At 45.3% G+C, this 25,241-nt stretch overlaps 5 protein-coding genes and 1 long non-coding RNA gene across 15 annotated transcripts; 2 read left to right on the forward strand and 4 right to left on the reverse strand.

The window, feature by feature from the left end:
* Nucleotides 1-1,050: 1,050 nt before the first annotated feature.
* On the reverse strand, nt 1,051-18,687 carry LOC6494071 (phosphatidate phosphatase LPIN2). 7 transcript variants are annotated; one of them, XM_044715717.1, is made up of 12 exons: nt 8,876-9,106; nt 6,576-6,974; nt 6,263-6,471; nt 6,057-6,194; nt 4,845-5,987; nt 4,687-4,786; nt 4,406-4,534; nt 4,110-4,302; nt 3,830-4,041; nt 3,262-3,762; nt 3,099-3,202; nt 1,051-1,821 (listed from the first exon to the last, which is right to left on the reverse strand). In XM_044715717.1, exons 2-12 carry the CDS (start codon nt 6,753-6,755, stop codon nt 1,626-1,628), a joined length of 3,105 nt encoding a protein of 1,034 aa, XP_044571652.1. In that variant the 5' UTR covers nt 6,756-6,974; nt 8,876-9,106; the 3' UTR covers nt 1,051-1,625. The 7 variants fall into 7 exon arrangements, with proteins under 7 accessions (XP_044571652.1, XP_032307150.1, XP_001961034.3 ...); XM_001960998.4 differs by lacking the exons at nt 1,051-1,821; nt 8,876-9,106 and adding exons at nt 2,076-2,712; nt 18,550-18,687; XM_032451253.2 differs by lacking the exon at nt 1,051-1,821 and adding an exon at nt 2,076-2,712.
* LOC6494070 (PDZ domain-containing protein GIPC3) lies at nt 10,231-18,688 on the reverse strand. Of its 4 annotated transcripts, none has more exons than XM_014907140.3 (2): nt 18,550-18,688; nt 10,231-11,463 (listed from the first exon to the last, which is right to left on the reverse strand). In XM_014907140.3, the coding sequence occupies exon 2, from the start codon at nt 11,361-11,363 to the stop codon at nt 10,338-10,340; it is 1,026 nt and encodes a 341-aa protein (XP_014762626.1). In that variant the 5' UTR covers nt 11,364-11,463; nt 18,550-18,688; the 3' UTR covers nt 10,231-10,337. The 4 variants fall into 4 exon arrangements, with proteins under 4 accessions (XP_014762626.1, XP_014762625.1, XP_032307151.1 ...); XM_014907139.3 differs by lacking the exon at nt 18,550-18,688 and adding an exon at nt 12,349-12,527; XM_032451260.2 differs by lacking the exon at nt 18,550-18,688 and adding an exon at nt 12,054-12,169.
* LOC123257268 lies at nt 16,197-19,001 on the forward strand. The gene is made up of 2 exons (XR_006507288.1): nt 16,197-17,631; nt 17,774-19,001. It is a non-coding gene; the product is annotated as an uncharacterized LOC123257268 (long non-coding RNA).
* On the reverse strand, nt 18,840-21,321 carry LOC6494069 (ras-related GTP-binding protein C). Its single transcript, XM_001961000.3, has 5 exons — nt 21,150-21,321; nt 20,595-21,065; nt 20,314-20,532; nt 20,114-20,256; nt 18,840-20,056 (listed from the first exon to the last, which is right to left on the reverse strand). Exons 1-5 carry the CDS (start codon nt 21,150-21,152, stop codon nt 19,729-19,731), a joined length of 1,164 nt encoding a protein of 387 aa, XP_001961036.1. The 5' UTR covers nt 21,153-21,321; the 3' UTR covers nt 18,840-19,728.
* Nucleotides 21,322-21,424: 103 nt separating this feature from the next.
* LOC6494068 lies at nt 21,425-22,131 on the reverse strand. The gene is made up of 2 exons (XM_001961001.4): nt 22,001-22,131; nt 21,425-21,939 (listed from the first exon to the last, which is right to left on the reverse strand). Exons 1-2 carry the CDS (start codon nt 22,033-22,035, stop codon nt 21,501-21,503), a joined length of 474 nt encoding a protein of 157 aa, XP_001961037.1. The 5' UTR covers nt 22,036-22,131; the 3' UTR covers nt 21,425-21,500.
* A 173-nt stretch (nt 22,132-22,304) lies between these two features.
* LOC6496504 (probable ATP-dependent RNA helicase DDX27) lies at nt 22,305-25,155 on the forward strand. The gene is made up of 4 exons (XM_001961002.4): nt 22,305-22,501; nt 22,573-23,397; nt 23,599-24,331; nt 24,391-25,155. The coding sequence occupies exons 1-4, from the start codon at nt 22,409-22,411 to the stop codon at nt 25,086-25,088; spliced, it is 2,349 nt and encodes a 782-aa protein (XP_001961038.1). The 5' UTR covers nt 22,305-22,408; the 3' UTR covers nt 25,089-25,155.
* The last annotated feature ends 86 nt before the right edge of the window (nt 25,156-25,241 follow it).

Here is a 25,241-nt window from a genome sequence, read left to right on the forward strand (position 1 = left end):
AAAATCAACCATAATCATTATATTTTGGCTTTGAAATATCACTCAATTCAAGATTGCAAGATTGCGGTCTATTTATTAAATATATATATATTTTATAGATGTTTTATAATATTTAAGATATTAATTTATGTACCTCCATGTCAAGTCCAAAGGTACAAATTATCATGATTTTCCGCGATCATTCCACCGTACCATTAAAAATTAAATAAAGAAAAAAAATTATTTTTTCGCTCAAAAAATTATGATTGTTTTTGTGATTTTTTAATTAAAACTCATAATAACTACGGTCTCTGATATAAACAAATAATGCTTACATATCTCATGTTACTTATCGATTGATTTTCATTTTAAAACTTAATGTTTATAAACAATATCAGGCAAATCTTAAACTGCATTAGTTTGTCCGAAAAGAGAACCATTTTTGAGTCGAACTATCATGGGTAATGGAACTTACTGGGAATAGGAACTTTTCCCACTTTATTATCTATATTTTCTGATAGACTTTAGTTCTATTATTCAGCCATGTAGGTAATAGTCCATAGGAATATTTCTCAACCTGCAATAGTCTTCAATTAAAATCCGTGGTTATGCTTCCCCTCATTTGGGAGAGTTTCTGAAAGCCGATCCAGCCCCTAGAGAAAGCAATTGTGGACCTGCCGCTGAGCTTGGATGGCATGGCATGGCATGGCAGAGAACCAGCGACCATTTGTGGTCACTTAAGCTGACCACTTCGTTGTCGTGGGCCTTTGTATGCCAATGTGTATGGTGTATGGTGTGTATGGTGTCCGTCTGCTCTGCTCTGCATTAAATGAGCATTAATTGAATTGGCAAAATTACGTTGACAAATGAAATGCCCCGCCAACGCACAGCCCACCGGTGGCCCACAGGTCATAGAGATGTTCTTCCCCCTTAGGTCCATCATGATCGCAAAAATTTTCCACTGCAACATGAGATGCGCCTCCTCCTCATCCATATCCATGGGAGTGGGGTCTCGCCACCATGTCGGCTGCTTAGGTGACTTTCCATTATAAACAAAAAACACAAAGATCGTTTTTATTTCAGCTTTCGTTGAATTTCTAAGCATATATGTAATTTTATTGAAAAACTATGAATTAAGTAAACATAGGTCTAAAGCACAGATTTCAGAATAACTTCAAATAAAACCTCATCACAATAAACTAAATTTAAATGATCACATACGAAATCGAAAAGTAATGAAACCGAAAATCGAAATACGATAATCGAAAATCGAAAATCACAAGATCCTTGCATTATCCAGCTACTGCTTCTTCTAAGAACGTGCAGGAGTCTCAAAGGAACTAACTACAGTAGTAATAACTAAATTTTGATTACAACTTAATCCGCCCATTAAACTAGGAAGTTCCATTACACATCCAGTTGTAATGAAGGCAAACGAAAAATGAAATGAAAAGCTATGGAGGTCCAGGAGGCCCAGGAGGCTGACTGGAATCCTGGCTAAGCTATGCAAGATTTTTTGGTAAGCACATCTAGATGGGTCAAAAGCTAGGCAAACAAGTCTGGAAAGCTCTATCCGCTATTGTATATAGAGAGAGTGGGTTGCATATCCGTATTATAATGATTATAGTGCTCGAGGTGGTGGGTCCTCACTTCTCGGGAATGGGACGCAACGTGGCCACGTCCGTTTTGGTGGTCGGCGGCACCAGGGCCGTCTCCAGTTCAGGGATGTCCAGGTCGGGGATGGGGTCGCGCCAGTAGTTGAAGTTGGAGAACTCGGCGGAGGCTTCGTCGTGCTTCACCGGCGGGAACAGTTGATCCACAATGTACGCCATGCTGCAGTATCTGGGGGGGAGGAGAAATGAAACCGAATTAAGCCTTTGAGGTATGCTATGAACTTGGCCCTGATGTCTAGGCCCCCCCGGGTATGCAATACGGTTTTGGGGACCATGAAAAGACGCCCCGCAGTATGCTACATGATGGAATGGAGTGATACTGGAACTCCAACTAGATGGTTTCTAATTAAACTACTGAGACTACTTTGCTCGGAACTCATGCCACATTCGGGGATTCCTAGGAAAAGAAATAAAACACCCACATAACAGCGAATAGATCTGTTTCTTTATTAGGACTCAGGTATAAAATATGGAGAGCCTAGCTCTCATTGGAGGTGTCTAACCCCCGGCGGCACCAGGTGCTCATCTCACTTGGCTTTCACTTTCATCTTAAAGCTAACAACATGAAGACCTGCTCGGAGCAGAATACTTTTCAAACACAACTGATCGGCCGACACCGACACTCCTCGGCCGACAAAAACAACAAAACAGGACAGGACATCCTTCTTCCTAACTTCCTAACTTATCACATTTCATTTGTCTTCAGCACAGGACCTTCAGGGCCTAGGAATTTGACCATTTGGGTGGCGAGGCGAGGACCACCTCGGTCTTGGTCGAGACCCGGCGGACTGGCATTATGAGGCCCTCATCGTCGGAGGTGTCGTCGTTTTGGACTCCATCATCATTGTAAAAATCATCATTGTAGACGGCATTATCGTCGTCGTCCTCGCTGCTCCCACTGCTCCCATCCTGCTCGACATCCACATCGTAATCGTCGCTGAATTGCAGTTCCTCCTCGGACTCCTCGTCGTCATAGACATCGGTACGGTAGTCATAGTCATCGTGGTGGGTCAGCAGGGGAAAGTACTCGTCGACCTCGAGCGACTGATTGATGTAGCCACTGTGTGGGTAAATTTGACAACCATTGATAGAAGCTTGAGTTGGATTGGCGGACTAACTAGTTTGAGGTTCGGTGAGGTGCGATTGGGTAGTAGTACAATGGATAGATACTACACAGAAGGAAGTACATAGAGCGCGACTTGATCATAAAAGACACCTAGCGTTACTGGATGAAGTTAATTCGACTTTGGGCCAATTAGCGTTTGTTTGTTGGGTTGTTGCTAGCTTGGTTTTTGGTTTTTTTGGTTTTTGGTTTTTGGTTGACGTTAATCGGATGTGGCATGAGTTCAGTAATGAGAGCGACACCGGTACCATTGACATGGGCGATTGACATGGGTGCGGATACAGCTAAGACACTAGGATATCAAGTGGAAGTGGTCTACTTACGAGGATTGGAATGTTTGGGTCAGCTCGTGCTTCAGTTCGCCCTTCGTGTTGATGGTGAAGATGCGCATAATGGGAATGCCCACGGCACGATAGGCCCACACATCCTGCAAGACACAAGATTGGACATAAGACTAAGACACAGGTGGTGGTGGGGATTTCTTACATTGATCCGATTGCCATAGCCGGCGTAGAAGGGCTCCTTGTCGGGGAAGAGATCCCTGATGTCCGACAGACAGGCAATTTTGAACTGCTCTGGCTTCTTCTCGATCACCTCGCGATGGAAGGCCGAGATCAGGGACGTGGGATTCAGCAGCAGCGGTCCGTCCGGCAGCATCACATTGCCCTGGCGAATGGATCGCAGATACTCCCGGGTCACCCGGCTCTGGCCAATGGCCCGGGCCGACAGATACAACAGCTTGTAGCCGTTCTGCTCGATCTTAGAGAACAGCTGAGCCACGCCCAGTTGGGCCCAGTCCTTGCCCACCATGGGCAGAATGTGGCCCAGGACGTCCGACTTGGTGATGGTGCCATCGATGTCCGAGATGACCACCTTGTCGTTGTGCTTCCAGCGGAACAGATAGCACTTGCAGCGCGTAGTGCCCTGGTAGGCGGTGGTGACACTGAACTCGATCTCGTTCATTCCCTCCTTGAGGTTTAGTTTTTTCTGCGGGGAAGATGGAATCATTAGGGTCTTGGCTTAGTTTTTACAGTGTCCTGGTAGCTCCACTCACAATGGCAGCGGAACTGAGGCGCAGTGACTTCTTGTAACGCTCCTTGGGCTCATCGCTCTTGTTGGAGGCCATGGTCAGCTCTTCCAGGTTGTCCACCAGAGCCGAGGTGTTCTCCGCATTCGCCAGCGAGTCGCTCTTGCTCAGGGTGGGGTCGGTGATGTCCGGCGAGTTGGGGCGCGAGGTCTGGGTGGCCACAGCTGCCTGGTCACCATCTGCAAGGGAATCATAACCATGAGGATTAGAAAACAAGGCTATGGAAGTCTATAATAGTAAACCCTACCCTTTTCATCCTTTCCCTGTGGTATTCCATGGGCATTGGCCACATGGCTGGGAGCAGCATCCTGCGAGCGCCGCCAGCTCCACCAGTAGCGCTTGGTCTGACCCGCATTGTCCGCCTGGGCGGCTGCTTCCTCCGGCTTGTCGTCGCACTTGCCGCCCTCCACGTTCTGCGACATCAGTTGCTCAATGGCATCCTGTTCAGAGAGTCAACATTTGATTCAAGGATTAGGACACTTGTCCACAACAGATACATGGTAGAAACACAACGGGGCCAGTACACTTTTGAGGCCAACTTACATGGGTTAGTGGCTTCTGGAAGGTTATCATTGTCATGACAATGGGGCATGCAGCCATCCAGGTGTAGTATTTGCCATTCAGCCGTACGACTAGGTTAGGCGATGAGAATATGCTGGGGCTTTTGCACACCTGAGCGATCGACAGGAGCGACAATGAGGGCGTGGCATGAGCGAAAGAGACTGGTTAACAAGGCGGGATGCAGTGCATTGAGGTGCAGTAAGGTGCTTGGGACTCAGACATACACAGAGCACAGCGCATTGGCCGTGGGAGGTAATACTTACGTCCGGATAGCTGACCAGGTTGCGGTCAAACTCCTCGTCCGAGGGGGTAGCTCCGTTCTCCGGCATTCCGCACGTCGACAGGGCCACAAAGTCCAAGTATCTATTCGGATCGGATTATAAGGATCACCAAGAAAGGAGGACTTGTCCCAACTACTCACTTGCTTCCGCCTGGCTGCTGTTTGCTCTCATCAAAGTCCGAGTCGATGCTCTTCTGGCCCTCCTCCAGGGAGCTGGGCGAATGGGGCAGGCTGGTGCCGTTGCCGCTCTCCCGATCCTCCTCCGGCTGGACAACCTCTTTGGGCTTGGGCGTGGGGAAGTAGAGGGCGGCCATCTCGGGGTCCATGCTGCCGGCGTCCAAGTCGGAAAGGTAGATGTCACCGGCCTCCCCGTTGCCCACGATGCGCATCTGGTTGGCGCGCTTCATGAAACTGAACATATTGCTCAGCATGGAGTGGCGCTCGCTCTTCTGCGCCTCCGCGGCACTCATGGCCTCCGTCTTGGCCTGCTCCGGCGTGGGCAGCTCGCCCCACTTCCAGGATGCGGCATTGTCGTCGTCGCTCACATGCCGCTTGTCCCGCATGGTCGTTTCCAGCTCGCTGTCACTCTGGATTGGGGTCGAGGGTCGTCCGCCGGCGGCACGTCCCGATCCACTGACTCCGCCACCCACTGGGCTGGTGATCTCCGTGTCGCTGAAGAAGTGGATGTCCAGGTCGAGGCGCTGGTTCGTCGTGGGAGTGTGGGGCAGCTCGCTTAGGGGACTGTCGTCTCCGGTGTGAGCGGTCAGTAGGGGAGCCGAGGGCTGTTCGTCGTTGGACGAGGAGGTGTTGTTGTTGTTAGTGGCACTGGACAAGGGGGCCTCGCCCTCATCGATATTTGTCACGCCCAGGGAGGGGGTTTCTCCGGATGCCAAGTCCGCACCACCGGCACTGCCCACCGAGCTGCTGGAGGAAGTCTTGCGCTGGACGTTCTTCTTCATCTGGGACTTCTTGCGGCGCTTCTTGGTCTTGCTCTTGGACACATCCTTGGTGGCCTCGCTGTTGGCCGTGACCGGGGTCATGATGACCTCCAGCTTGGGCTGCTCCTTAGCCACCACCTTGGCTGCCTCCTTCTCCTTCTCCTTTTCCGGCTCAGTCTCGGTTACCGACTTGCTTTGGCTGTCCAGCTCCTGTCCGGACTCTGTTAGCTTCTTCTCGCCCTGGAAGAGCTCCTCGTGCTCGGCCCACTCCTGTCGTATCTTCTGGGTGGTGTACTCCTTGAGCTTCTCGCCCAGGTTGCGCCTCTCCAGCGTGTTGTCCGTGTGCCTGGAATCAGAATAGAGGAGGGAAAGGGTTTAAATGAGTCAGATATGATGAGGGATCTGGAGTGGGTACCTGCGCTGGGTGTAGTCGGAGACCTGATTCTCGAACTTGCCGCCCTCGACAGCGGCTTCCTTGGGCTCCTCCTTGGAGAAGTCGATGGAGTTGCGACGCGGCAGCGGCAATGAAATTGGCAAGTCCTCACTAGCGTTTCTAAAATGAGCAAGCCGGGCGAGAGAGATGAGTGTCAAGTGGCATTGTGATCTGGCCAAGTCACTTACTTGTCGGCGGCCACTCCGCTAATGTCCTCCATGGTGTCGTTGGCCTTGTCGCGGGACTGCAGGAAGCTGTTGGGGATGGGGGAGGTGGCCAGGTTGGCCGGCAGCTCCTCGTCCTCATCGTCCAGGCACTCCTCCACGAAGAAGGCCTCACCAGAGTCGCCCAGCTTCATCTGTATGTCCACCGGGGCGCCATTGATTTCTATATCCACCTAAAAAGAAGAGTCGTAAGTCATAAGATTGGATACTGATTCATGGGATTCCCTATTGGTTTTGTTATCATCTTCCTTAGTACATCCCTATGATGACTACTTACCACCTTCTCCCTGCTTCGCAGCACTCCCAGCTTGCCGAAGCGGACGTGGAAGGGTGAGCACTGGAACTCTCCATCCTTCTGCTCCACCACGATGACATCGATGGCTCCCGTCAGAGTGGCCGCATTGATGTCATTGTAGAAGTCACGGAAGTTGCTGAAGACACGTGCCAGGCTGTTCATCTTTGGTCTGTTTTGGAGCTCCTTGTCGGAATAGTAGTAGTGTTAGTACGCTTGTCTAATCGCAATTAGCTTGTGGTTGTCCCTGTCCGCCGTAGTTGGTTATATGGCGGCCATGTTTATTGGACAAGGCGGTCAAATGCGCCGCTTATTGGCGGCCAAGAATCGTTGAAAGTGTTGTTGGATCCGGGTCTGCTACTTTGGACCCGTGCGTCTCCGATACTGTAACGGGTCAGAACGGAAACGGGCATGAGTAATCTTTATACTAGGTATGGGCCATAAAGCACTGGGTTTTTTGGGGGATGGCAACGGAGAACGTTTGGCAGAAAATAGACAAATTGCATCAGTGGGCATCACGTCCTGTGCTTTCAGAAGCCCCAACAGTGCCCATCCATGTCCGCTTATTTTTAACCTCTTCCCATCGCTCTTTGTGCTCTCAAAGTCAAGGTGGGTTGTTACCCGTCCCAGTCAGCCACCCATCCATGTGTGTTGCTGACCGCCACTCCGCCAGCAACATCATCCACACGGCAACATCGCCACAGCGACACAATGTGTTGCCAAACGGCGGACGTGACGTCGAAATTTATAAACAAAGCCAGTCCATATACTATATAGATGATATATACTGCAGTTGAGGTCGGAAAAATAGCTTTCTAGAAGGATTTTTGAGGAAAATTGACAAACCAAGGAGGCTAGTTAGTCAGTTTTGTGTTTAAAAATCATATTATTTTGCCCCTCAAAGCGGTCAACCGACTTTATCGGGGGGATATAACTATTTACGAGTGTTTCGCAGCCAATTGCGGCGATAAAAAAATCGAACAGAGCTTATCAACTAACTCGGTGTACCTCGGTTCAGTGGCCAAGTGGCGTGTTCTACTGTTTCTGAAAGATAAAACAGGGTATCACCCCCCCCACCACCTAATACCCTCTGAATCAGTCGCTGAGCTCCGAAAGACATCACGCGATATCGTCTCAGAGTCGTGCTTCAAAAACAAATAAAATAAAAATGAAATAAAACTCAAACAGATGAACAAGTTCGCCAATAAATAGCCCCCGAGTTCAATGTCCAACATTGCACAATAATTAAGTATAGAGTCTTGTTATTTTTTTCGGTACTATCTGGTTAGATTAGTTGGCGGAGACCAGTTGGAATTTGAAGTAATCGATCTGCATAACCGAATAACACTATCAGCTATCATGTTTGATAAGAAAATTGGAATTTCAGTTCAGTTTTTTTTGGCACTAGTTTGGCAATAAATACCTATTCATAATATTTACGATCAACAGAGGCTCTATAATCAATGAGTTTATGGCATTATTTGTTATAATTTGTAACTAAATCAGTATTAGTTTTATTTCTGGGGTATGGCAAGAGAGGATTTTAATCTGGAACCCCTCGAATTACACTCGAATCACACCACACATCACGCCATCTGTCACGCGTTCCGGCCACGCCGCTCTGCCCTCCTCCTTGGCTTCACTTTCACCTGCGAAGCTGGCCGGGCAGGGGTGGGGGGGTGGAGAGAGAGAATTGAAGCAAAACATACGATGGAAATCAGCTGTTCCCCGGGGTGGTATAATAAAGAGGGGGCGGGGCATGCAACTACAAAGAAACCCCCAGAATGGGGACAACTTCGGTTTGAAGCAACTTCCGAGACAAAGAACTCGGATAAGTCGGGTTTCCAAACACTCGCACTCGCAAGCGATAAGGTTTCTTGAAATCACGGAAACACCTTCACCCGCACAACATTTTAATAAAAAACAAAGCGGTTTTTGGTCTCAGTTTAGTGTCTGGCGGTGAGCAGATTGTGTGCATTTTAATAGGTCTGGGTCTGGGACTGGGACTGGGTCTGTGACTGGGTGGCTAGCTGGTTGCCCATTACTGTTGAGTCACGATCAAAGTCCAGGCAGGGAATCGAGGGAATGCGAAACAAAAATACAAAAAAAAAATATAAAACAAACAGCGAACAAACAATTAAAAGTCTCACCGGGGCACAAAGTCTAACCAAAATGCTTGCCAAAAAGTGAATAGATTTCGTGCAGACGAATGATCTCGACCGATCTCCCTCTAGTCCCTCTAGTATAATGGAAATTTTCAATATAATTCGGTTAAGATCCACTACCTGGCCACAAAAACTTTTCAAAACTGCGTCCTTGAAAACACTAGCGAAACTATTCGCGCTTCACTCTGTTTCTTGGTCCGGCACTCGATCGATCTCTGATCTGTATAGTTTATTTTTTAGATTTCTGTATTTTCACAATGTTGGCAAAAAAAGTGTTCTTGTTTGGCTTTTTGGCCGTCTTCCGTTCGGCACTTGTTGTTCCGTCGAGTTCTCTTTGAAGACTGAGCGTCGGGGGCTGGCTCGAAGAAGCGATTCAGCTAATCGCATTAAGCACCTGCTTTAGTGTGTGTGTGTGTGAGCGAAGAGAGTAGGAGAGCGCCACAGGCCCCAAAAGAGAGTGAAAAAAGCTTGTGACAACAACAAACCTGTAAAACCGGAAAGTCATGTAACTTTTAGTTGTTGCCATGGCATACCACATACACACAACATACATATTAGTATTAGTATTAGTATGTATGCAATGCATGTGGATTTTTGCAGCTGCCCCATTCACTCTCTCTCCCTTCGTCAGTGGCGTCGTCTCCCCACTAATAACTGTGCTTATCAGCTGCTCGCTCTCAAGTAGCAGCTGTTTATGCGCAATCGAAAGCTTTATTTTTTTTTTTTCTATTTTTTTTTTTTGCATGTAATAAATGAATTTACGGTGATCGGGTCTGGCGATCTGAGAGAACGCGTCAGAGTCGCAACATCCGAGAGATACATACGTCACTGGAGGCGATTCTTTTGCGACAGGAAGCGACTTCAAAAATATTCATAGCGGCGAGGTATGAGCAAAAAATTCGTCCATGGCCAATTGTAGAAAAACAATAAAAATGGCCAAAGATTCGTCACACACTCGACTCGGCGGGTGGACGATGGAATATTTTCAGAATGCCACACGAAAATTGGCAATGGGTGCCAAGAAAAGATAACGACCGCCTACGAGCTGTTTAGTTCGTATTTATGAATCAAATGGCACTTATACTTCCTCGACAAATAACCAAAAAAAAAAAAAAAATCCAACAAAAACTTACCAAATGAGATAATAAAAATAATCAAACATAAAAAGAAAAACAAATTAATGATTTAAATAATTTAAGTGTATTGTTGTTTAAATAGTATAACTAAAGAAATACATTAGATATAGGTGTATGTGTAGGTGTAGGTACATATGTACATCGAACAAAATTGTACCAAAAATATATATGTATAGCTTGGATGCCTCATGATCCTCATGGATACAAGTAACTTAAATAATTGGCAAAGTCGACATATGCTTCGTATGTATAAGTATGGTATGGTATCTGGTATCTGGTATCTGAATCTAATTCTAAAAACAAAACATAATCAAATAATAGACAGTAGACAGTAGCCAGTTACTACGAACAACTCCTCGATTCCCAACTTTTATTTGTCTCTCAAATTTGAAAGGCCAAAAGCGACGCGAATATATGGGAAGCCTCTGGGAATCAGTATCCCATAACTACTTGGGACTGGTCGCTGTCTTGCGCCGGGCATCCGTTATGGCACCCCACAGTTCGATAATGAAGTCGTCCGTAAAGCCGAACGACTCCAGATCCGAGTTGTCAATGGCCTCGGCAAAGTCCATCGAATTGGTCTTGTTGTCGCCCAGTTCCCAGATCTGCGACGCCAGCTCCGTGTCGTTGATGCCCATGAAGGATTCTAGCAGGTTGTTGATGGCCTCGATCCCGGCTTCGGTCGCCTCGTCGAACTGCGGCTCGATCTGGGCATTCCCATTGGCCTTAAACCGCAGCGTCTCCTTGCCGCTACCATAGTTCCTTCCACCGGCCGATCCACTGCCAGAGGCACGCGACTGACTCCGTGGTCCGATGCCCTGGAAGCCGCTTCGGACCGGCTCCACCAGACGGAGGGTGAATGTGCCGCCCGTTGGAATGTCCTTGAGCATGCGGGCCACCTCGTAGTGGCGCTTGCCCACCATATTCTGGCCATTCAGCTTCTCGATGTGATCGCCCACGCAGATGTGCTCGATGTGGTCGATGATCGAGTCCTCCTTGATCCGCTTGATGAACGCATAGCCGGCCCCGTTGTCCGTGATGGTCAGTCCCAGGGCGTCCTGCGACTTAATGATCTCGATCTCCTTGGGCCGGCCCTTGCGATGGGCGAAGATGAAGTCGTCCAGGCCGATCTGGCCGCCCAGCAGCCGGGTCATGTCCACCTTGTGCGAGTTGAGGGTGCAGAAGAGGATGTCCTTCTCGGAGATGTCGAAGCACTCGGCGATCTTCTGGTACAGCTCACGGACGCTGGAGAAGTCGTGGATGAGGCCGGTGGGACTGCCGTGTGCCAGCTGGCAGTGGAAGACCAGAGGTGGCTTCGTCTTCTCTGGCACACCGTTGTTGTTGTTGTTATTGTTGGTGATGTGATTCCCCTGACCGGATCCCTGTGAGTTCATGGAGGAGCGACTGCCAAACTGGCCAGCATCCGTGGTGGGTCCTTGCTTGTTGTTGTTTTTTCTCGTGAAGAGCGGCATGATTCTAGCGATGGAGGTCGACGAGGAAGTCTAGTTGTGGGACATGTAGCGACAGTGGTTGGATTCAATCGCCGCCAGTTACCTTGCTCTTGATCCCGATCTGTGTGCGTAGAAGAAAGGTGGGATGCTCTTGCGATTAGGCGATAACACTTCGGGGGTTAGGCGTTTGGCGTTTAGTAGTAGGTTCGTGACTCTTTTTTTAACACTAAGTTATTGATTATTTTGTGATTTTTTGGAGGGTGAGTGGGTTAATAGACTGTATTAGGTACATGGGGAAGTAAGTGCCCGTTCCAACACTGTAAAGTACAGCCCGCCACCAGCCTAGAAGGCTTTATCTAATCGGGTTTTCGATTCAAATCGGTCGTAAATCGCTGACGGGAAGTGGGAATCCCAAGGCCACTTCTGGCCAAAGGTGACTCAGAAAACAATTTTTCAAGAATCGAATTATGGCTAAATCAGAAACGATCTCTTGGTTACCCCTTCGATTACATCTTATCACCAGTTTTAATTTTTTTCTGACAACTTTTTTGACTTTTTTTTGAGGTTAAGAACGAGTTGGGAGCTAGAGAAGCACTACTCTTCCGGGTCTTAGGTCCCTGTTTCCAGTTCCCAGCTATCAAACTATGCAAACACTATTACTAACCACTAATTAAACAGCTGATCGAACTATGAGTTGTGACTACAACTAACCGAAAAAACAGAGCATCGGAGAGCGCGGAAAAACACATTGAATTCAAACCAATTTTTGTCACACTGACTGGCTGGCTGCTTTCCACGACCGCTTTTTCCGCCAGGGATTGGAGAGGTGCCTGGTGTGGTGGTGCCTGGTGGTGGTTTCTGGCGATAAGATTGACGAGTGTGCCTGATAAGACAACTCTGGTAGATAAGAGCCCGCGAGGGTTTATCGCAGAGTTCTCAGTACCCGGAGACCCAAAAAAGGAATCTGAATCTCATCCCGTCCAGAACTCTTCCCATTCTTACGTACATGGATGGAAATTCGGTGGCACAGGGCTGGATGTTTGGTTTTTGGTTGGAATCTGGTTTCACGATCTCTTACACACTGCAAATTTTGACAAACTGAAGGAGAGAAAGTTCTTCAAATTAAAGACAAATAAAAGCCGGGTGACAGTGTCACCGGATGGGGGGAGTGTCTGTCACAGGCATACTGGGGTTGTTCTATCTTCCCTAAATTCAAGGGGAGATCATCAAGCACAAATTGTGTTTAACAAAGTCTAATAGATACAACAAAAGCATCATAAGCATCATAAATTTATTGAATTAAGAGATATGAACTTTATACCTTCCCATAGTTTGGAGGAAAACAGGTTTTTGCAACAAGTTACATCCAAGAGGCAAAACAACATGAGACGAGCCCCTCTATTCCCACATATATGTATCTTCAAGCCAGTGCGGTTCTAGATACTCCGAGTAATATATTCCGATTGCCCCAAACAAGCAAAACAACTGCTCTGGCGAGTGGTTGGCTGCCCCATCAAGGTCGAAATAGTTGAGAGCGCGTGTGGTGCTCACGCCCTAACCGAGCATATATGTGAGAACATATATACATATATATATAGCTTGACACACAATACATACTATATAATAATAGTGCTGCTATAAAGCGCCGGTAAGCAGAACTACGCAGTTGAGGGGCATAGCATAGAACAGCATAGAGGAGATCTTCTGAGGCGGAAGCCAACCGGCATGGAGGCAGGCCCCCTCGAGATCAAAAACCGGTGCGATCAATGATCTTTCTTTCCAACTCTGAGCTGAAAATTAAATAATATTTATCAGCAGATAGCTAAGAGCTGAAAAAACAAGCTCACATGGCTTCATAAATTAGCAGAGCCAGGGTCACTAGTGGTCTGAAGAACATAAAAGTATCTAGAGATATCTTTCTACTTTCCATCTACCTCTAAAGACTATCTTTTAGTTCAACTACTAACTGATAACCAACAGCTATATTAGCTATTAATATTGTTTGTCTGATTTCTAATTACTGCTTTGGATAAAGACGAAAAACAAAGTCACTTCCGCGTTGCCCACCCGCCACTATATAGTTGTTATTTTTTTTGCCAGCTTGTTTACTTGCCTCCCATTGGCTGCCACCAGTGGGCTCGACACTATAACTTAGTTCGTGGGATGTGGGGGATATGTAAAAGAGCTTTAATTTTCTGTAAACAACAACAGGCTATAGAACGGCTACAGAACGTTCAGAACAACAAGAACTACATGTGCACATGGCTTTTTTCAAATTACAGAATGTGCACTTGAGCACAAAAACAAAGCAAGTGACTCCGATATGCCGCAGAAGTGTAAACAACAATACGTGCAGATTGATGACTGAAATTGGTAATGGATATCCATGATGCACCTCCCAATCAGGGCATCAGAATATTGATTAGAGAGAGGGTTCAATATATGAGGGTTTAGTCTTTAATTAAGAACCCTTCTAACCCTGCTAGACCCTCTACTATTAGTTTCCATTTTATTTTGTTTATCATTTAATGAACTTACAGAAAAACAAAGTCCCACAAACACAATCGCATTTGTTGACACGCGCGTGGGGAATCGGATAGCGCGTTCTATTGGGAGTTGCCAACTTTTCGATTTCTATTTTCTATTTTTTACACACCAGCCGAGATAACTCGGCCGATTACAGAATATTACTAATGGATCAGGCGGATTAAGTTATTCCATTGGGAAATAGGGTATGGGAGGGGTATACTTTGATTAAGAAAGATATTTGGAAAGATATAGATGAGGATGAGTGTCGAATTCCAGTTTTCAGGAATTTTTAAAGGGGTTACTTAGCAAAAACTGGAAAACGATCTGTCAGAAAATTATGATTTTTGAAACAGATTTTTAAGATGACTTTAGATCGCGTGGTTGTGATAAAATCTAAAGACACATCTTTAAAGGTATTCCTTTATTATTAGTATTCCTTATTATTAGTTATCCTTCGATTTTTCAGGGTTTTTAAAAGAAAAATATTTATCAGACCAATATACCTAATGAAATTTCTAGTTTTTAAGGACATTTTGGATAAAAAAAAACTATCCGCAGTAAATATCAATTCACAAGTTCTTTTTAAAAAAATCCATAGAAATTTTCAGAATTTTACCAATTTATCTAAAGTATAGAAAGTTTGCTTAAATAAAAATTCCTATTTATGATCTTTTAGAATGATATTTGGCGAAGATACAGAACACTTTTAGTAGATTTTAAAAGGGGTGTTTCTTCAAAAAATCATTTTTGTAAAAAATCTTAATAAAACTCGATAGGGAATCAATCTACTGAGCTTTTAAAGGACCCCCTTTACAAATGGATACCTCCGAAAATTTAAGAAATATATAGAAAATTACAACAGGGTTACAAAATTTTAAACGAGGAGGGAACTTTTTATCCAGACTGATAAGAAATTCATACGAACATCTTTAAAGACACTCAGTTTAAGGGATTTCCTCAAAAGTATTGGAAAAATATATAAAAAAGTTGCATACAGATCGATAGGGTAATTCCATTCAAGAATCGGAAGAAAAGAGATAGACCCTTGCTTGGTATAAGTATGTTTCGGATTATAAACTTATAAACTTTCTGTTTGAAAAACAATCGCGTCATACAAACCAAACAGTTTTGATAAGGATTTTAAATCAAGGCTACATATTTTCCATTGCGTATTCCTACAAGCAATTTCTATTATCAGGCTCAGGCTAGTATTTATTCTTATTTCCTTCCATTGCAATAGTTACTTGTAGTGCTGGTCAGAAGATAGTGTGAACTAGACATTGTATGGAAATGGTGGGTTGTTTATTTCTATATTATTGCACAAGTCTGTTTACAGACGCAGTACTGTCAGTGTGTTTAATGACATATTTGGTTCGATGGAATATAATCGCTGTGGGGGGGGAGGGGAGTGAACAACAGGTGAGACAACAGGTGAGCTGGCACTGGAACACAAAGGTGAACTTTAATTTAAATCCACTTATTCATTCCAATTACGTGAAAATCGTACTTTGAACATTATCTAGTTTGGAGGGGTGGGGAATACTACCCCTCGCACTATTCGGCTCTGGATGGAGGAACCTTGAAGGCCCAAAGGTTAGAGTATTGTTGTTATTTTTTTCAAAATGTTTATAAAATCAACAGCACCTCAAGTCAATGCCAAAAAGGTCTAAGAGAGAGTTCCTAGTTCTAAGAGAGCCTGCTCTTAGGAAAGAGAACACAGAAAAGCTCTCCCCCGAAAAAGCTTAGAGCAAGCTTTTGGGAAAACTAGTTTTTCTCTCGCAGAGAGATCGGAGATCTCGCATTTCGTTGACTAGGTCAATTTTTGCGACCGAATGCGAAAATTGCCGGCAAAAGGGGGAGACCGCTGCCGCTGCCATAGCATCTCAAATACGGCCCCCGATCTGTGCTAACGGTGAAATTTAATTCGAAGAGTCAACACTTTGTGGGCAAAGGCACACTCGGAGACAGTTAGAAAACAGAGTTGCCAGAGACTCTAATTAATAAAGAAAATAAACTCTGTGGGCGGTTAGTTTCAAAACAAATATCATTTTCTACTTCCAGAGAGACATGATTCATTTCGTCAGTGCTCGACTGGAAAAGTCTTAAATGTCATTTCACCCTGACTGATAATACATATAATTTATACACTGTTTTTCCTCTCAACCTTCGCTGATCACGTTTTTCTGCGGTTCCTATATTTTTCACTGCATTATTCATAATTTGCTGACATTTTCCATTGGTTATGGGCGTTGTTTTTTTAGTCTTTTTTTTTTTTTTTGGACCTGGCGTAGGGTTAACGTCGATGTCGTTGATCTATAAGTACTGGGGGTGATCCAGTGCAATGAACCCCCGCGCACTTTGTAACTCGAAATGCAAATGCACACCAGGCCCTGGAGGGAATATATCGGAAAAGACCTCTCTTTATGGAGAAAACTATGTACGATACGATACGCTAATGTGGAGCACTCAAAACACACAGGCAGGCAGCGCCGACATTAGGGTCTAGTTAGCATAATATAATGCAGACCGCCACCGGAGGGCGGCATACCGAAATAACAATGAACACACGCAAAGTATGTGTGTGTGTTTTGGGGGAAAGGAAAGGAAAACATTGGGGCAGCAGTTTTGAAAACATTTAACCGTTTCACCTCGCTGAACTCTGAGCACGAAAAAGCAAATTAAGCAAACGAACTAAACCCCAAATAGCGTGGCAGAGTTTTGTTTTGGGCCAGGAGCCCAAATTTTTAATAAAAAAAATAATTTATCTTAGAATCTTGAAAACCTCCTTTTAAACAAGAGATACTAGACTATCTGCAGATTCATTCTGAGCACTAATTCAAAGTATATCAAGACATACTTATTGTAAAAACGCTATTGCAATGATATTGCACATGTGCGCCCGTGAGTGCGCATAAAAAAAAAAAAAAGCGCAAAGTGCGGCCATAAAAAAGCACAGTTAAGCTGATTGGCAGCCGGGTGGGGGGAGGAGGGGTTATAAACACTGACAGGCCCTGACAACCCTGGCTGGCAGGCAGATCTCTGCTGGTCCACCACCAACAATGGAGCCGATTCTTTGGCTCTAGCTTTTCATAAAACGCCCGACGTTGTATTGAAATGTCACGCAAGCAATTTACATAAATGGAGTTGCTTCCGCTTGGCAGAGAGGTGGCGGAGAGAGGAAAAAGGAAAGAGTGGAGAGAGGATAGAGAGGGGAAAAGCAAATAGCAAACAACAATGCATCTGAGAAAAGTATCTGTATCTGTATCTGCGTATCTGAGCGCAGCACACGTACGAAAACAACTGTTAGCAAGTGGCGAATGGCAGGGCGAAAGGTATGAGCCGATAGCTGGCAAAGCGGAAGCAGACGAAGGAATCGAATCGATCAAACAATTTCCGAGCCTGTTCGTCTGCCGAAACTACACAGAAAAAAAAGTATATAACTTTAATTAATTTTTTTTTTAATTAAATGAAAATTTTAATAAACAGTTATACATATAACTTAAAAGACTATCTTTGAAATAGATCTAAATAGTTCAAGTCATGCATCTCTACTATATCCCCCACTGACCAACTTCACGGTCAGTTAACACCTTAATTTGGCTACAAATTGCTCAAGTTTTGAATTTCTTCTGCTTTTCCCATTTTCTTTTGGCCTCTTGTTTTGGAGGGCAAGCTGGGAATCCAATCCGATGATGACTGGGAAAAGCCGATGCGTGGACGCACGTGTTGGCCGCGTTAACACCGCGAACCATGCTATTTGGTAAGAGAGAAAAAAAAACAGAGCAACAATTGCCGAAGAAGCAGTAATTATTATGGCGGCGATGTGCGTGCTGGCTGCGAAAATGAAAAGGCACTTTTATTACCACCGACATTAATGTGAAATATTTTGTAATGTTTTTTAGTTGGAAAATCAATTTGGCCGTGAAATTGGGCGCATAGCGAAAAACGTGCTTTCCGCACCCCAAAAAATACATACTTGGCCTTATGCGACGACGCAAAGAAGCCAGCCGGCCCCTCCGAACATCCTGGCATTGAGCAGGACCTCTCTAAACCTAACCTCAAAAAACCGAACAAAAATCGAGGAAAACTGTCGGAAAACTTGGGGCAGGCAATGGCCAGTAAGCACTGCCACCGTTGGTGGTGGTTGGTTCCCAGCTATGAAATCATTTCCGCTGACATAAGTGGGTGTGGTCCCCCAGGGACCGACTGTGGGCACACTTGTCACACTCGAAAATTAATAATTAGAGCCGAGCAGCTGCACAAAATCAATAAAAATTATACGTTGAGAGTGCAGCGATTTATCCAATAAGTTTGCCTGTTGCCAGGCGGGGCAGGAGACCCAACCACTGAACCCACCCCCTGAACAAAATCCCGATGACTAAGAACGATTTCGCTTTCCTTGACCAAAAGTCCAACAAAAGATGGAAAAGATGGAAACGCGTGCCCGACACCTTTCACTTTATTTGTTAGTCGCTGAAAAAATATGTGTGTTAAGCTAATGAATGAGCGATTGAATGAATGACTGAATGCCAAAAGATGCTGCACGACTTTAACAATAAAGAGACTCTAAGATGTGTATGTCCACGCACCAGAGGGAGATAGATAATAGCCGAGACCAGACATGGGTTGGAAGGGGGAAAACAGATATCAATATCGAAAGTTGGCAAGGCGTACGCACCTGATTTTTAGCCAAGATGCCGTCCAGGTCCAGGTCCAGTGCCCGCTTGCATACACTAAATTAATATCAATTTGCGGGCCAAGCCAAGTGATGTTATAGCCCGGTTATAGGTCTACCCGCCGATTTCCAAGTCGCTTGAAGGAAAGCGCCGCTAATGAGTGGAGGAAAGGAAAGCGGACTCGTATCACCAGTTGTTGTTGTTGCTTGTTGCTGTTGCACACACTCGAAACAATTTGTTCTTTTTTCCCCAACAACACGTTATTGAATCTCTTTCACTAACTGGTTTTCACTGCTCGCCAATATACACACACACACAAACACACACACCAACCACTTTCCAGGGTTCTCTTTTTTTTCGGCGATTACTGCGATTGCACCAAATCCGTGTCCGGCGCTTCAAATGGAATGTTAGGGCCACTCGGCGGCCAACAATTGGCTAACTAAGCTAGTCGCGTTCTTTAACTAACCCCCGGTCACGACACCACAGAGCAAAACCTATTTTCAAGTTGTTTCCTCTCCACGGCTCCACTGCGTTATGTTCAAAATTTCCACTCAGCTGGTCTCAGTAGGCCCCCTGCGGCCTGGTCTCACTTTTATGCAGTGTGGCCAGGCTTGGAAATATATATACCGTGATACCGTTAAGTTAAGGGGCGGAAAAATAACTTATTTGTTTTTAAAATATTTAGTGATAAGCACATGTGTTTTAAAATATAAATTTATAATTTTGTGGTCAGAAATTAATTCAAATTTCTGAAAAAATCGTGGACGAAAATCTTCGAAAAATTAAATAAAGAAACAGATCATCTTTGTAAATACAGCAGTATTAATTAAGTAATAATATTAAGAAACTTGCAAAACATGTATTAAATTAGAAAACTTACTTTTATTTTAATAAACTTTAACTATTACGATTCCTGAAATTTTCAAAATGGCGCAATATACATACGTTTTTTGTTGATTAAAAATAGACATATTTATTGGTATTATTATCATTAATTTCAACCGCTGGGCAACTTGCTCACGCTGCTCTGCAAGGGGAGCGACTTAACATATCAGTAGACAAAAAATTAACAGCAGATATAACGGAAGAAAAACATATAAATCGGAATCAATGTGTCCACAGAGAAGTTAGCGTAGAGAAATAAACGTGACCCGCCTAGAAATAGCAATGGAGTGAGCCTAATCTATTGGCCGCGCTCGCGACATCACAGATGGGTCGGTGCCATGGCCAATCAGGGTATGATCCTCGACAAGATCATCCTGATCATCGTCTTGGTCAATATTCTCGAGCTCCTTCTGGCGTTTAAGCCGCAGCTCAAACACCTTGCTAATGGCGTCACGGAAGCAGATAAAATTGTAGTCGATCACTCCCTGACGGTTGAAGTTCTCCTCGCGCAGGATACAGACCAATGCCAGAAACTTGTTCACCTCCCGCAGGTAGAGTATCGTGTTGTTGTTCAGCTTTATGAGACTAGAACTGCCGCTGTCAAAGGCGGTTTCCTCCGAGCTGTAAAGACCTTATCAGTTCATGGGCATATTTTCGTTTAAATCATAATTGACTTGCCTATATATGCTAGACAGATCGATGACCACGTCAATCATGTCACAGCAAAGCTCGTAGGTCTGCATGTCCACCGGCGAGGAGTCTGTGGCTATGTAGATCTTGGAGACAACATCAAACAGAAAAGCCTTCTCTATACCAGAGTTCTGCAAACAAAATATGTTAAATTCTGGCTCAAAATCGGAGATTACTAGAAAACTGACTGGTATAAAGATGTTTAGGAGGTTCTCGAGCGTGGGCAGCTGGGGAATGAGTTTCTGCACCACTTTGGAGAACGCCTCGAAGATCGAGTGGTCATATATGGAGGTGAGGTGAAAACTCAGGTGGATCTGGTTGAGGCCTGCCTCGCTGAGGTCGTCCGACGTCCTCTGATGTATATCGCGCTGCGATTCCATTTTAGAGTCGTCGCTGATTCCATCAACCTGTGTGGGAAAAAAGCCAGATGTAAGTAGAGATAAGCTATTAATGGCCCTATCATACCCACCTTATGGATAAACACTTCGAACTTGATGCGCTGGTTTACCTTGTAGGCTTTTATCACTGTATTTTTGAACTTGGTCAGAGCTTCGTTATAATCATCCTTCGCATCTATAACAAACACCAGCGCTCCGCAGCCACCAAAGATCATGTCGGAGTCAAAGGTCGGCTCGATAAAGTCAATCTGACCCGGAAAATCCCATATCTGAAACTGCACAAAGCTGGAATTGTTTATGTCGTCCTTGACGATCTTGCTGGTAGACTCCAGAAATAGGGTTTCGTTCGGCGACATCTTGTGGAAGACCACCTTTTGGATGGAACTCTTGCCCGATCTACGCAGTCCCATCAGCAAGATCCTGGGCTTTGTCTCGCTGCTGCCGGTCGCATTCGGCTCCAGTTCAAGACCATCCTGGTTGTACGCTCTGTAGCCAAAGTCCTTGGGGAACGTGTCCGCCGGATAGTCATCGTCATCGTAGCTCTGAGTCGTATAAATGCAAATCAGTTAGGTGCATGGTGCATCATGGGCGGGGACTGAAGCGATATGGCTTCTTTGTTTGCATACCATTGTACTGTTCTTGCTCAGATTTCGCTGGGGTCCAATTGTAAAATGTCCACCGGCACGATATAGGCGGGTATGTGCATAAAACGCACAAATAGTGAATAAAGCAGATGGTTAGTTTACTTTTTAGACTTTTGCTGCAGGTTTCCGTGGGTGGGTCATCAGCTGACTATCGATAGGGAACAGCTGGGCCGATTGTTTGTTGACGGTGATGACAACTTAGCTTTTTTTTAGAAATTATAATTTAATTTAGCTATTTGTATTTAAAACTATTCTGATTAGTTGCTAAGAATATTGTTTTTTAATCAATGTCAACTTATCAAACAAAACATGTATAAATAACCAATTCTACGACTACTGAGCGGCCAATTTAGCGTTCAACTGGCCCAAATCCACGCCCAGTTCTAAGAGTCGCTTCTCTTGCTCTTTGGTGTCCAGGCCGTGTTCCTTGTTATACTTGTAGTTGACAGTCAGTTGCACTTCTTCCATGCCGCTAACATGGTCGTAAAGGTTTCCCTCCAGCCGCTGGTCAATGTCACTCTCCTCCCGCAACCAGCAGAAGTACACGAGGAATATGGCCAAGCTGCCCGAGATCACGTAGGGCTGGTACCACAGCGACTCATCGCTACCGCCACTTCGCGTATCCTTTGCTCTCCAGGAGGCCGCCTGGCTTCCAAAGAATTGGATCGGCTCGTTGTTGACAACTTCCTCGTCGAGTTTTTTGTTTTCCTTTTTCTGTTGGGCAAAAAAGCGTGGCGATGAGGATGAAAGCCCTGTGGCTGGTACTATTTGCCTGTAATTTATACGTATCGAATGATTATTTCATAAATATTTTAAGCTTTGTAGTTACTTACCTCACAAGCCGAGTTTTTGTCAATAAACGCAGCATTTTCAATGAAAATCTTCCAAAAATTTCATAACAAAGTGTACAAACAGCTGTATCGAAATGCGAGAGGAGCGATAACAGATGCCGGCACTAACTTTTTCGATACATACCTGTAGTTTTATAACGAAGAATATTTTTATATGTGAAAGGATTAATTGAATAAAATTATATTAACGCATGGCGGTATGCATACATAAAGGCGTCTCCAACAAATTCTTTCCCCTTTTGCATTATTTATGTTATTTAATTTATTCTATTCAAATTCCGATATTATCGAATTTCGATTATAAATAGGTACCACCACTAACCGCTGCTGCACACGTGCGTTTGATTTGTAAACACGCGCTGCATTTGATCATTGATTTTTAACGATAAAATGGGTGCAACCAAGAACCTGGACTTGATTGGCACCATCGAGGATGATGCAGAGGTAGAGAACCTTTCAGAGGACTCCGATGCCGAAGTGGAGGTGAGAGAAATCAGCTGTTACAAATCAAATCTGATTGCCACTTGTTCACCTTTCACATATTTTATTTTCAGTACCAACCCACGAAATTAAGGCATAAAAAAGTCACAGAGTTCGAGAAGGGCTTCGAGTTTGTGTCCTCTGTGAAGGAATACAACCAAGACACTTGGGACGATTTGATGAAATATGTAAAAAGGAAGGCACGCACCAAGACCGATGACAAGATTGCCGCGAGCCTTCAAAAGAGAGGTGGTGCAGAGGCGGTTGCCGCCGAGCAGAGTGACGGTAGCGAAATTGACCTTTCTGAGGACGAACTGAAGCATGACAACCTCCGGCTACGTGAAAAGAAACTGTCCAAAAACAAAAAGAAGAAGGCTGCAGAGGAGGACGAGGAGGATGAAGGCGAGAAGATGCAATTCGACGACTCGATAGAAGCCAATGACCAGATTACCTCCTTCTACCAGATGAATCTGTCCCGTCCCCTGATGCGGGCCATCGGTGTGCTTGGCTACATCTATCCCACGCCTATCCAGGCATCCACTATTCCGGTGGCCTTGTTAGGTCGTGATATTTGTGGCTGTGCCGCAACAGGTACAGGAAAAACGGCTGCCTACATGCTACCCACGCTGGAGCGACTTCTTTACCGACCGCTTAACAACAAGGCTATAACCAGAGTCCTGGTTTTGGTGCCCACTCGTGAGCTGGGTGCTCAGGTCTATCAGGTTACCAAGCAACTGTGCCAGTTCACGAGCATCGACGTTGGTCTGGCCATCGGTGGCTTGGATGTAAAGGCCCAGGAGGCGGTACTGCGTCAAAATCCAGATATTGTTATTGCCACTCCAGGTCGTCTAATAGATCATATTAAAAACACACCGAGTTTCACCCTGGATTCGATAGAGGTTAGTAAACGTGAAGTACTTCGTTATCCTTCGATTATAAGTGATGATTCTCCGTCCTTGCGCTCCGAGTTCTTTTTAAGAGCAAAGACGAATCTCTTGGTACTTGTTTCTGCGCGGCAGAGGCAAGCTGATTTAAGAAATTCAAGAAAAATTTTATTATTCATGAAACATTTTAAATTAATTCTCTTTTTAAATTTGTAGGTTCTCATCCTTGACGAAGCTGACCGGATGTTGGACGAGTACTTTGCGGAACAGATGAAAGAGATTATCAACTCTTGTTGCAAGACGCGCCAGACTATGCTCTTCTCCGCCACGATGAGCGAGCAGGTCAAGGACCTGGCAGCCGTTTCATTGGACAAGCCTGTGAAGGTGTTCGTCAATAACAACCAACAGGTGGCCTTCAATCTTCGTCAGGAATTTATTCGTATTCGGGAAGATAAGGAAGGCGATAGGGAGCCCATTCTGGCCAGCTTGATCTGCCGCACGTTCCACGACCACTGCATGGTGTTTGTGCAGACCAAGAAACAGGCCCATCGCCTGCACATTCTGTTGGGTTTGTTGGGAGTCCGAGCAGGAGAACTTCATGGCAATCTGACCCAGCAGCAGCGTCTTGAATCGCTTAAAAAGTTCAAGGAAGAACAGATCGACGTGCTGATAGCCACCGACGTGGCTGCTCGAGGTCTGGATATCGTCGGCGTCAAGACGGTCATTAATTTCGTCATGCCCATAACAACGGAGCATTACATCCATCGCGTGGGTCGTACAGCTCGTGCCGGACGTGCTGGTATTTCCGTATCGCTGGCTGGTGAAAAGGAGCGGAAGATCGTAAAGGATATCATAAAGAATGCTGAAAGCACCATCAAGAATCGGATTATACCTCCGGAAATTATTGAGAAGTACCGAAACAAGCTTACTTCCCTGGAGCCAGAAATACGTGAGTGCTGTTATTTAATATTTAATTTAGTCATTTTACTAATTGCTCTTTTTGAATAGAAAACATTCTTGAAGAAGAACAGGCCGAACGCCAGTTGGCCAAGACCGAGCAGCAGTTATCCAAAACAGAGCGAAAACTGCTGGGCCAGTCCAACGAACGACGAGGCTGGTTCCAAACCAAAAAACAGCGCGAGGATGAGAAGGCACGCTTGGCACTGACTCCGGCAGATGAGGAAAAGCCGGCTGGTCCCAAGGGTAAGGGCAAAGGAGCAGTCAAGCGGAAGCGTCCTGAGTACGGTGGCGATGGAGAAGATGGACCGCCGGTGAAGGAGCTGGAAGCGAAGCGCAACAAAAAGAAGAAGGAGGAGCCGAAGAAGAAAACGCCCGAACAACTGGCGAAGGAGCGGGCCATGAAGGAGATTGAGAAAGTGTCCCTGGTGCGGGCCAAGATGGCCAAGTTGCGGAAACGGCCCGGCAAGCTGGGAGCAGCCACCGAAAGTAACAAAAATGCAGGCACCAGCAGGCAGCCCAAGCGGCGCGGTCCTCAGTCGGCGTTTACCAATGATCTAACAGACGTTAGTCGCGGTGGTGCTCTGCGACTAAGATCAGAAGCTAATCGCCACAAGAAAATGACCAAGATTGCCGCTAAGAAGAAGGCCAGCACCGTTAAAATAGCAAACAAGGCGGGCAAAAACAAGTTTAACAAGGGAAAGAATTTCGGAGGACCCAGATTCGCCAAGAAGGATAAAAAGAAATAGATTTTGATGAATAGTTGTATGCAATGTTAATTTTTAATTTTGTAAAATAAATACCTTACTCTTCCAATGAAGTTGTATTTTTTCCAGAGCTTTTGAAAGTCGTCGAAAGCGCGCCAATAATTTATCGGTATAAGCTTGCAGTGCTGTAAGTTT

This window comes from Drosophila ananassae, chromosome 3L (assembly GCF_017639315.1).
Source record: "Drosophila ananassae strain 14024-0371.13 chromosome 3L, ASM1763931v2, whole genome shotgun sequence".
Classification (NCBI taxonomy): domain Eukaryota; kingdom Metazoa; phylum Arthropoda; class Insecta; order Diptera; family Drosophilidae; genus Drosophila; species Drosophila ananassae.

Excerpts from the sequence above, each read along its gene's own strand:
- LOC6494068 (XM_001961001.4), bottom strand. The coding sequence starts at position 22,035 with ATGCTGCGTTTATTGACAAAAACTCGGCTTGTGAG. Across the intron at positions 21,940-22,000 it reads ACAAAAACTCGGCTTGTGAG|GCAAATAGTACCAGCCACAG; the intron begins GTAAGTAACTAC and ends TATAAATTACAG.
- LOC6494070 (XM_014907140.3), bottom strand. The coding sequence starts at position 11,363 with ATGCCGCTCTTCACGAGAAAAAACAACAACAAGCAAGGACCCACCACG.
- LOC6496504 (XM_001961002.4), top strand. The coding sequence starts at position 22,409 with ATGGGTGCAACCAAGAACCTGGACTTGATTGGCACCATCGAGGATGAT. Across the intron at positions 22,502-22,572 it reads ACTCCGATGCCGAAGTGGAG|TACCAACCCACGAAATTAAG; the intron begins GTGAGAGAAATC and ends TTTTATTTTCAG. Across the intron at positions 23,398-23,598 it reads TCACCCTGGATTCGATAGAG|GTTCTCATCCTTGACGAAGC; the intron begins GTTAGTAAACGT and ends TTAAATTTGTAG.
- LOC6494071 (XM_001960998.4), bottom strand. The coding sequence starts at position 6,755 with ATGAACAGCCTGGCACGTGTCTTCAGCAACTTCCGTGACTTCTACAAT. Across the intron at positions 5,988-6,056 it reads TCCGACTACACCCAGCGCAG|GCACACGGACAACACGCTGG; the intron begins GTACCCACTCCA and ends TTCTGATTCCAG. Across the intron at positions 4,535-4,686 it reads ACCTGGTCAGCTATCCGGAC|GTGTGCAAAAGCCCCAGCAT; the intron begins GTAAGTATTACC and ends TCGATCGCTCAG.
- LOC6494069 (XM_001961000.3), bottom strand. Across the intron at positions 20,533-20,594 it reads TCGAAGTGTTTATCCATAAG|GTTGATGGAATCAGCGACGA; the intron begins GTGGGTATGATA and ends TTTCCCACACAG. Across the intron at positions 20,257-20,313 it reads TCCTAAACATCTTTATACCA|AACTCTGGTATAGAGAAGGC; the intron begins GTCAGTTTTCTA and ends TTTTGTTTGCAG.